The sequence below is a fragment of the Vigna radiata genome, chromosome 1 (assembly GCF_000741045.1).
Source record: "Vigna radiata var. radiata cultivar VC1973A chromosome 1, Vradiata_ver6, whole genome shotgun sequence".
In the NCBI taxonomy this organism is placed as follows: domain Eukaryota; kingdom Viridiplantae; phylum Streptophyta; class Magnoliopsida; order Fabales; family Fabaceae; genus Vigna; species Vigna radiata.
The window spans coordinates 10,508,340-10,520,001 of NC_028351.1; the positions used below are offsets into that span (position 1 = coordinate 10,508,340).

Sequence of the window (11,662 nt, forward strand, 5' to 3'; positions counted from 1 at the left end):
GGGTATATTTGGAAGAGAAAAACCAAAGTTTGTTTTTAAATTTGAAATCGTCCAACCATATTTTGACACGTGTGCAGTGTCAAAATGGTGTCAAAAAATGGTGTTAAAATTTTATTTTCCTTGTCAAAATAAAATTTAAAAACACCATTTTTTGACACCATTTTAACACTGCACACGTGTCAAAATGTGGTTGGACGATTTCAAATTTAAAAACAAACTTTTGTTTTTTTCGTCCAAACATACTTCTGTCTCAACTTTTTGAATTTGAAATTATCCAATCACATTTTGACACGTGTGCAGTGTCAAAATCGTGTCAAAAAATGGTGTTAAAATATCATTTTCCTTTTGACAACACTTTTTAAACATTTTTTAATAATGAGACACATGTCATCATTTTATTGGTCTATTTGAATTTATGTTTAAAAAATATTTAAAACAGACCAATCACAAACTGTCATGTATGCATTGTCAAAAAATTGTTGAAAAAGTGTTGTTAGGAGAAGTTTTTCCATATATATATAAGGATAATGATATTTAGACAACATTTTTTTGACAACATTTGAACATTGATTATGTGTCAATATGTGATTGGTAAAAAGTTACTCCACAATAATGTTTATGATTACTAGTATTGATTGTAGAGTAATCATAAACATTATTGTGGAGTAACTTTTTACCAATCACATATTGACACATAATCAATGTTCAAATGTTGTCAAAAAAATGTTGTCTAAATATCATTATCCTATATATAATCATCTTTAAATGTGGGTTGGAGAAAAAAAAAACTTATAAAAAAAAATATTTTATTAAAAAACTCACAAAATCAAATATTTACAAAATGGGTTAAAACTGTATCTAGAATAGGTTAAAAGTGTTAAGAATGAAAACTGTATTAAAATATTAACAAAAACAGTAAAATAATTATCTAGAAAAATTTTAAAAGATAAAAGAAAGATAAAATGAATTAAAAAAATTTGCCCATTTGCATAAAATGCAAATCATTTTTACCCATATACGTAAAAAACAAATCTATTACTAACATAAAATCTTGTCACCACAATTTACTGAGTAAGGAATTCTCTAAAAAATTACTCTAAAGTTAGTGAAAGTGGAGTACGAAAAGTAGGACTAATTAATTATCCAAAATTATTTAAAAAATGCTTCAAGACGAGGAAATGAAGGCAAAGTTAAAAGAATGAGAAAAGGCAGTGAAAGAGGTCGAAGACCACTTTTTGAGTTTTTCTTATTTAGTTATATGTCGTATTCAATTAAATTGACTAAATTTAAGTAGAAGTAAACTATATTTAACATTTTTATAGAGATATTTAAATGGGTAAACCGTGTATGCTACAAAAATTACGTAATTTTTATTTTATCATTTGTTTTAATAACTAATGACAATGCATACATTAAATATACTATTTTTATAATAATTGTTTAAAATTTATTAATGTTAGTTTTTATTGATTATAGATAGATGTTTTATAATAATAATAATAATAGTATATAAAATAAACTCTTTATTTCAATTTAATAAATAAACAAACCTTTTAAGCATAATTTTTTGTTCTCTTCGTGGCTCTTAATACCATCAAAAACTAATTTTGATGCAAAACTTCGGGACTTTACTCTTTGAATAGTTTAAAAAACGATAGCGGGCCATTTTATTTTATCTAAAAAGCTAATAATTAATTACCTTGAAAATTGAGAGATCATAACGAAATTTTAGAATTAGAATTTAAATATTTATTAAAATAGTTTATATATATATATATATATATATATATATATATATATATATATATATGTATGTATGTATAATATTATACAAGTGATTCTATACTCAATTATTCACATACACACTTTTATATAGAACTTTACTGAATATGTATACTCATAGTAGTATTTTATATTCTGTAAAGTCATAAATTATCACCCTATTCTACTCACGATGTTATTCTTTCATACTTAAGATTTTAGGGCAAAGATGTCGTGTCATTTTTTTCCCTACTCCATTCATCTCTACACAAGTTGAATAATTGGTAGAATATCGATCAGGATACCTCATTATGGAGTCTAGTTTGTCAAGCATACACTAACAACTTTTCAATACATAAAATTTATTCTTGAAATTCTCTGAATATCCAAATCACATATCATCATATCAAAGATATTATAGATAATTAGTCTGTTCATTTTCTTTTAGTCTAATTCAATTAAAATTACTAAATGAGCAGAGGAAAAATAGATGCACATATAACCGTAACATATTGAAGATAAAAATAACAAAGAACATTAGTAAAATAATAATCATTTTTTTCATGTGTTTTTTATTTATTTTTTTATCTTTTTGTTTATTAGTTTTATATTGATTTCGAGATCGAGATTATTGTTCTTCAAGTCTTTGTGTTATAATGCTGATTTCCCGTTTATCTTTTACACTGTTTAATTAGGAGGTTATCCAAGTTACTTCAATATCAAAATTAGTAAATATTTAACCAGTTCAGCAATTAATGTATAATAAATGCTATTACTTATCTCTTAAACATATATTTATAGATTTTAAAATGAGCTTTGAATTACTAATAGTCTAATTGTTGCCTTTTTAATCAAGTTTTACAGTAAACTAATCTCCATTCAAATCTAATTGTTGTTTAAAGGTGACCGTTGTAAGATGACCTTCTTGACTTTTGTATTGTGTGAATAGTCCGATCTTAAGTTCATATAATACAGAGTATTTATTACTTTTATAATGAATTAATTATTGAAAAGTCTTGGTAAATACATTAACATTCTCTTAATTAAACATTATTTCCAAGATTACCAAAATATTAAAAAGAAGAAAACTTATAAAATAAAATCTTGATGGTTTCTCCTTGAAGACTTAGAAGAAAAAAATCTCAGAACACTATAGTTAAGGCTTGATGATTAAACTTTATAGATGAAAAAAAACAATAATAACAGACATAATAAAAAGTGATAAATTAAATATGAAAGAGACGAGGGATATATATTGTAGCAATAATATAATAGTATAATTATAGTGTAGATTCCTTTTATTAGTTGTGACAGGTTATAGTTGGTGAATTAAAGAATTGTATTATCCCATCATGGCAACAATATGGCTAAGACTGAAGACCAACTTAAAGATTCAATGCATCTTCCTTTAACTATATATATAACAAATCCACTCCTTCTAATACTTCTTCTAATGGCATCACATTTTCATAACGGGTAATCCGACTCGACCTGGTCCAGTCCATCACAGGTTGGCCACTTAGTGAGTCAATCCAATCCGACTCATTTATTAGCAAGTCAGAAAAATTCGAACCCGACTCACCATGGGATAATGAGTAAACAGATTGGCTCACTAGACCATTTAATTACAATTTTTTTAAATAAAAAAATTAAAAACTTTCTATATTCAAATTTAAACAAATTTCACTCGAAAAAAATGATGTTAAACGGAAGACAATTCAAAATAATAATAAAAAGTACAATATAATGCAAATGTCATCCAAAAACAAAAAATATACAAATAAGTTTCTTATATGCCATAAGTTTCATAAATAATATAATAAATTAAAAAAATAAAATTGGGTAAGTGGGTTGGCAGGCCAACCCGACCCACCACAGGTTCAACCCGCATGAGTTAGATTTAAATAAGCCGGGTTGAAATCTAACCTGCATAAAAAAAATTCAATTAATTTTAAACTCAACCCAACCCGAACCCGTGATGGACCGAGTTAGCTCGCGGATTGTAACCCATTTTTACGTATTCATAATAATGATTATATCACTTTCTGCCACTTCAAAACAAATATGAGATCAGAGTAATTTTTTTGTTTCTGGAAAAGTCCTATAATGGTGGAACTATGTTTGTAACAACTTCAAACATTAAATTATCATTAGTAAGGTATAAACATGATTTGTGTAAATTATGGTATTCTTTTATTTGCAAATGTATCGAAACGAACAGGGTTGAAATGATAAATTTGTCTTGGATAATTCTTTTCAACAGTAAAATTCCTCTAAACAAACAGAGTCTCAAAATTAAGAAAATGATGTTTTCCTTAGAAAGAAATGATACAGTTGTGCTGTTAGTTAAAATTGAGGATCTAACTTTGTTACTTAAACAAGAATTTCAACTGATAAGAAATAAAAATGTATGAAATAGTATGCTGTTAACATTTTTCTAACTGCATGTATGTAGAATCGTTCTTTATTACAAGTAAGATGGTTCGGTCATATCACCTTTATAACACTGAATTGACGTTCTAAAAAGTACCAAACTAAAGGCATATCAATGGTAAAAAATATGCAGGTTGTGCAGCATTAGTAGAGAAAAGAATAAGGCTTGTTAAGATGAAACTTCATTGTATTTGAATACGCAGTCATATAAACGTCCACCAAGAAATTGTGCAACCTCAGGATGTTTGACCTAAGAAAATTATGCCATATAAGGAATCATTAGAAGCTCAAATTTTCATTATTGAAGAAGGTAAAGATAATGGTAAGCTGCATTACCATTCCAATCTTCAGGGAATCACATTTAAACTGAGCATAGAGATTTGTTTCTATTCCACGGCCCTGGCAAAAGAAGTAGATTAGCATTTGTTTAACATATGAATTTGATAACCCAGATGCAATGACAGAGGAAGAACTTACCATCCCTTCTAAGATGACAAGATCTGCATCACTGGCAAGGTAAGCAAGCTCCTGTGACACTCTTGTAAGATCAATAACCTGTAATCCGTTTCAACACAAAGCAAGAAAGATTCGATCATCATAAGTTCAAATACCACAATTTTGCTAGATAGAAAAATTCATTGCTCATTTACTTACAGGTAAATCGTTGCCAGAGTTAGCAATTAAAAGATTTGAAGTACTGACACCCACAAGTTGATCTTGTTCATCCTTTAACTGGATAAGTGGAAACCAAAAATGAAAGGAGTTAGTGAGGAATATGGCCTTTTCAAAAACTTACACGTGTTTATTTTCATTACCTTTGATATAATTTCAACTAGCTCAGAACAAGTCACATCATTGATAGATGGTAACTCATTAGCAGCCAATACAACCTAAATCCAAAGAGAATCACGTAAAATATGTTATGCCGGCTGCAAGAACAGCATATGAAAAGCAGCTTCAATTTCAAAAAGATAACTAAAATGGAATAAGACCAATAAACATCTACACAACAAGACAATCATTCACAAATTTTATCCATAAATTAGAGTTTAAATGATTGATTTAGAACTAAAATATCAGAAAAACTTGGTAGAAGCAAAGATTCAAAATATCCGTGGCCATGTGAGAACAAATGATCTGGTAAAAATTCATTTGGTTGGATAATAACTCACCCTTTTAAAGAAATTTCAAGGGCATAACAAATGATATTGTAAATATTCATGTATGTGGGTTTTATGTGGTGCAAATGGCCTTGTAAATCAGGCAAGCTTGTTATTGATTGGACATTCTTGCTCCATTGATTTTCTCATTTTTCAGTTTTTTTTTCCTCTTTCGTTCTTATCTTAAGAAGGGTTCCTTATCCTATATCTCTACACAATATTTCCCTAGTGAATTTTTCTTCTACGAATGAATGAATTTGTCAGCAAACCTGACTCCCACGCCGAAGTAGCTCTCTTGCAAATGGCATGATACCCAAAATGATATCTGCACCAGAGTTATCAACAAATATGATAACCTGCCATGATAAAGGGCAAAGATTAGAACTTTAGCAACGGCAGCCAGGAGGCAAAAATACTTTTCAAAAATTAATGATAAAATTGTGTCTCTTGAATTTATACACAGGAAACTTGCCTTCTTCCATGGCTTCCTGTTCCATTTCATTTTAAAAGTGTCAAGATCATCAATAACCCATGGTCGAGGAACCAGATTTTGGCAACTAGCCAAAAAGGACATTCCATCCTTAGAGAAAACCTCTGCAAGCTTCAAGAAATTGTGAAAAGAATTAGTTTATATGTAAAGTACAAATAGATGTAATTCTACACACTACCGCTTATGATTGTGATAGGAAAATAAGTTCAGACATGAGTAAAGCTTTAATTATATCTAGTTACCAATGCCAAATTTCAGCAACCAAGGGAAGACATAAAGGAACATTGTATTTTAACTGAGGATAATTAACCAAACCATGTGCCCTTATGTTTCACATGGCATTGAGGAACAAAATCAAATAATTTCAGAAGATGCGATAAGGATAGACATTAGTAATGCCAACAATTCAGCAAAGAAAAGTTATGGAATATTGTATTTTAATGATATCAACCACACCATATCTCTTTATAGAAGAACTGAACTAAACTAAACCAAAGCTAATAATAGGGAACTGGAAGGAATAATGAGTAAAGAGGTTGGTATTGTAACATGGACATAAAAGAACATCCATAGAGATTGCAGCTTAATGACGTAAAATTAGTATTTGAACAATGGGTAGATACAGTTTGGTTTGAGGAAGAGTCAAAATTTAGCTATGCGAAGTTATCAAAGAATGCGTAGCAAATCATCCTACCTGTGCAGAACCAAGATCAAATATGTTTCCAGCAAAAATTCCTCTGACTAGATTCTCGAGTCGCTTGCCTTCATCTTCAATGGCATCATTAAGTTGAACAACATTCTCAAAAAGTGAGATGGCTTTTGCATTTTCTTCATCCTATTGCAGCCAATCAGAAAGGAGTAACATACCTTAGGTGAAATGAAACTACATTGTGCATAAGTAATGTCATAATAACACCCTAGCTCTTCTTTATTGAAATTGATAATGTACGGTTATATCTTCTCCACTTCGACTAATAACTATAGAGCTTTTCAACCAACTATAACCAAAAACAAATCCATTCAATTTTCCTCCACAGGACAAGCAAGATGTTAAATTTCTTCGACTACAATCAGACAGGAACACACTTTTTATTCGACCTTTTATTATCCATAGCTGCATAGAAGAAACTAATGGCATCCCAAATAGCAGTAAAACTTACCTTGACTTTTTTGAATATATCTCTGAATCCTAATTCTCGGAGCACTTGCTCACGAAGTCGGCAAAGAAGCTGAAAAATCACCCAACAGAAAGAAAAACAATGAAGGAAATTAGAAACATCACCAGCTGCTGCTTTTATCTTCTAATTCCTCTTCTTGGGGAGGGAGGCTTAGGGTATAATTCTAGCTATAGTATAGAACATACAATGCAATCAGGAGGCCCACCATGACTTTCAGGATCTTTCTTCAAATCTTCAAGTATGTCAGCATATCTTTTCCAGGGAAAGCATAAACAAAATACAAAATTAGTAAATCCCATACCACAAGCTATTATGTAAAGTAGATATAAAGATCACCTTTGAGCAAACTTTTCAGCTTTGGCAGCCGCGTCAGGAACTGAAGTATCACTCTCTGCACGCCTCCTGCCAAACCAAAGCTAAATGATGATGTAAACAAGAAACAAATAAACAATGAAATCCTTGCAATTATATAAAATCACATATTTCACTGATTCGGAAAAAATAACAGTGACAAGTTTGTAAATTGAACAAAGATGGGCTCCTAAAATCTACACAAAGAGAGATAGTCAAATTGGTTAGTCATTTGGTGTGTTCCGGTTGATTCAAAATATAAAAAACTTATATCAACAAATTCACAAATTATTATTCAAACAACTTAAACATCCACTGTTATTACTTATTAGAGACTTTATTATGATCATGACACTTTGGTCTCTCGTTAAAATTGATGACGCTTACATAAAATGTTCACCGAACACTCAACTACTCATAAAGAAGCTTCACCATTACCTACCTAGCGACAACTCAAATCATCTTTTAGATGTAAGTTTTGGACTTTTGGCTAACCTCTAAAGTCCCTAAAGAAACCAAAACAAACTAACCCTGACCCAGTACCAAGGAAATGGGAAGAAAGTTAAAAAAAATGCCATGAGAAGTATCAAAGCATAATCAGCATAATTGACCTCCCAATTGTACCAACTACTTTGGCAGTAACTCCCACAGATATAAAAATTTACAAACAAGTTCAAACTGCTATTTTTGAACGATAAGCAACAAACAAATGATAATGGTGACACCACCTGAACATGTTGTTCACCTCGCACAAGCACACATACCAACCACCATTACGAACAAACGCATATAACGGTTAAATAGTTAAAAATAAAAATAAAAATCAAATCCAACTACAAGAACAAAAAGGTCGACACACTTTAGAAAGCGTAAAAAAACGAATCAAATAAGTTAGCATACAAATAGAAGTAGTAACTATGACAGCGGTAAAAACAATCCTGATCACCTTTAAAATCACACAATCAAACATCATAGTGGTGTAAGGAAAAGCAAAAAATATAAAAACGACCAATTTTTGTTATCGATTTGTAAGAGAGATAAAAAAAAAAAAAGTAATTTTTAACAAAAAACAAGCCGTCGTCGGGCAGAACAAGCAAAAGGGTATGCTGAAAGCGATGAAAAACTACGAATCGGGTAAGAAAAAAAAAACTTTTTTAGTGAAAAGAAGAGGAGAGGAGAACGCACTTGAAAGAGGGGATGGAGTTGAGGAAGAGATCAATCCAAGAGATTTCGGTGGGAGTGGGCTTGCGGGGGTTATCGGAGGGGAATCTGTAGGGAATGGTGCATGCTCTGTAGTGAGAATCAATTGGTGTCAACAACAATGGAAATTCCACAAGCTCTGACGCGCTTTCCATTTCTCACAGAAAAAAGGAATGAATTTGATTGCAAAATCAATAAATAGTGATAAGATCCGACTTGCGTTGTGAGTTCAATTCGCCAACAGGAATTGCAGTGAGAGAGACAGAGAGAGATGAGAGAGAAAGCGTGACGGAGTGGCGCTTCTCTCCTCACTTTCACTTCTCACACGACTTGAAACTCTCAGCTTCTTTTCCTTTTCTGCTAAAAAAATTAATTTTAAAATAACAAATGATTTTTCTTCACTAAATAATAACTCTTAATAAGTAAACAATAATCAGTTTTAAATTTTCATGGATTTATTCTACCTTTTTAAAATAATTAAAAGCTACAAAAATCTTTAAATCTAATTATAATGGATAATAATACTTACATAACATTTTCTTGATAACATTTTAACATCATTTTTGTATTATTTTGTGATTGGTCCATGATGATATTTATAATTATTATTATTGATTTTTGAACTAATCACATGATAATATAAAATATTGTAAAAAAATGTTATCAAATACCACTATTTAATTATAATATTATATATCAGATAATATTATATATCAGAAACTCCTGATATTTGAAATTCTGTCATCCCTTCCCTCAAACTGGGAAGTTTTCGTTGTCCACACATATCATGAAGACGACTCATGAGATCACTTGCTAAATTAGGAGCAGCCACCTAAGTTATAAGTTTATTTGTTGTACTTTCTTTTGCATTATATATATATATATATATATATATATATATATATATATATGAGAAATCAGAACATGAGCAAAAAGTATTGTGAAAAATTTGTATATATTTTTCATTCCATTAGAGTAAAATATTGAACTCCTAGGATCCATAAGAGAATGCACACTACATAATTAATCAAATTTGTTACATCTTAACCAATGATAAAAGATAACTATAAAGAAAAAGATTTAGATGATCTTCAAATTCATAGAAAATTCATTCTCAAGATGAGATAGTTCTTTTCATTTAACAATATTACTTCACAACTTTACATTTTAACTGACTCAAAATTCAACTTTAACATATTAATTGTTGAATTGAGTTTCAACTATTTTCATTTGTATTTCTCACCATGCCTACTAGTGACTTTTCCCTGTATCAATGAAATATTCATCATAAGTTAATTTTATCAACTTTAAATTAATTATTGAAAACAAATGGATTTATTCTTTTAAATGTAACTAGTTATTTTTTACTTTATCTTGACAATTGATCTGAAATGCTGCTATAAAACAAATATATTTTGTTTTATTATATTTTATAGTATTATCAAAAAAATTTATCGCTACTTGTGTCTTTATCTTCATTTATTTACTTTAACCTTGTAGAAACATTCATCACCACAACTATATTTTTTTGGTTTGTTAGAATTGTACAGCAAAATAATCAAGACAAAAACCCAAAAGGGATGGATTGGGTTCTTAATAAAAATTTGCTTTAATTTTTTTTTTCCTTTTTAATATCTGACTTAGCAATAAAATTGATTCCTTTAAGATAATCAAATATAAATAAAGAGAATATAAAAAAAGAAATTTGCAAATAAATTTTATATGGATTCAGATAAAAAAGAGTTTTAAGGTTCAAAAAATATCTTTCTTAAAGTTACAAGAGATGAAAGATAATTTTTTTGAAATCTACAAAAGATAAACATCTCATTTGGATCTCATAAAGGATAAAGACACCGTTTTTGAGTCACATAAGAGATAAAGAAACATTTTTTTGAATCACACAAATGATAAATAGTTTTATCTAACAAAATTCGATCAGTTAACATTACACTTCATGAAATTTATCTCTCTATTCATAAAGCTTTCGAAACATTTCCACACTATCCAATTCATGTATCTAAAATCATAAAGTTTTACCCATTTTATAGAAGAAAACTTGTTTTTATTTTGAAATTAGATTAAAATATGAAAAACTAAGTTACAATTGTTGCAAGCAATAATAAATTATTGCCACATTGCTTTCCAAACTATGTTTCACTATAGATTTTGGTTTTGTCAATAATCATTTATAGTAAAATGATAATTGATTATACTAAGTGATAATCAATATGATAATTAATTATTATGCTTTTCAAAAAATGTCTCACTGTAAATTTTATTTTGTCAATAATTAATTATAGTAAAATGACAATTGATTATTATAAGTAATAATCAATTATTAATGTGAAATTTAAAAAATTAGATCTCTTTTTAAATAACTAAAATGCTTAGTTTTAACTAATGGAACTCTTAGATCTAAGCATTCAATATTCAGTGTAACTATTAGATCTAATTTTCTTTAACTCTACACCATTTTTCCATAAATTATTATCATCAATAATACTTCTAACTTTTTTTCATTTAACATGATTTAAGTGATGTCATGATATATGGTTGTTTGCAATATAGTGGAACTTTTTCCTTGACATTAAGCGTAAAATATCACGTAAGAAAAATTTAACTCATTGATATTTCACGCACTTTCAGAATGAGTGACTAAACTAAACATTAGTATTTAAATTAGAAAAAAAAAAAACACATTTAAACCTTTTTTAGATGTGTTTTGTTTTAATGGATATCAATCCAAATAATTATTTTTAATATTTTTTTTACAAAGTTTATTATTTATATTTTTATAGACATCATAACTTTTTAAACCTATAAATTATTTTTAAGATTAATTTTATTTAAAATTTAATTATAAACTTAAAAATATTTTTTTAATTCTTTTTTAATAAACACACAAACCTAGATCTACATGTACTTATGTAAGGGTTTAAAACTAATTTACTCTGAAACAAATACCAACGCCAACAAAAGAGTCGGTTTTGAAAGAAAAAAAGTTTAACATATATGCTTGTAGATGCAATTTTTCATTCACAACTTTTTTTTTTTTTATTGTTGGCAACTAAATATTTTTCATCTGTCAA

General features: G+C 28.7%; 1 protein-coding gene across 2 annotated transcripts; it reads right to left on the reverse strand.

The window, feature by feature from the left end:
• Window positions 1-4,152: 4,152 nt before the first annotated feature.
• Window positions 4,153-8,913, reverse strand: LOC106763400 (uncharacterized protein At2g17340). 2 transcript variants are annotated; one of them, XM_014647623.2, is made up of 12 exons: window positions 8,559-8,913; window positions 7,359-7,424; window positions 7,208-7,274; window positions 7,005-7,073; window positions 6,539-6,679; window positions 5,827-5,955; window positions 5,624-5,710; window positions 5,010-5,084; window positions 4,849-4,926; window positions 4,672-4,749; window positions 4,531-4,593; window positions 4,153-4,444 (listed from the first exon to the last, which is right to left on the reverse strand). In XM_014647623.2, the coding sequence occupies exons 1-12, from the start codon at window positions 8,726-8,728 to the stop codon at window positions 4,364-4,366; spliced, it is 1,104 nt and encodes a 367-aa protein (XP_014503109.1). In that variant the 5' UTR covers window positions 8,729-8,913; the 3' UTR covers window positions 4,153-4,363. The 2 variants fall into 2 exon arrangements, with proteins under 2 accessions (XP_014503109.1, XP_022640302.1); XM_022784581.1 differs by lacking the exon at window positions 8,559-8,913 and having other exon boundaries at window positions 7,228-7,274; window positions 7,359-7,427.
• Between the last annotated feature and the right edge of the window lie 2,749 nt (window positions 8,914-11,662).

Coding starts and splice junctions, on each gene's coding strand:
- LOC106763400 (XM_014647623.2), bottom strand. CDS start 8,728: ATGGAAAGCGCGTCAGAGCTTGTGGAATTTCCATTGTTGTTGACACCA. Junction 4,927..5,009: donor TAGTTGAAATTATATCAAAG/GTAATGAAAATA, acceptor CCACTTATCCAG/TTAAAGGATGAACAAGATCA. Junction 4,750..4,848: donor ACTCTGGCAACGATTTACCT/GTAAGTAAATGA, acceptor AACGGATTACAG/GTTATTGATCTTACAAGAGT.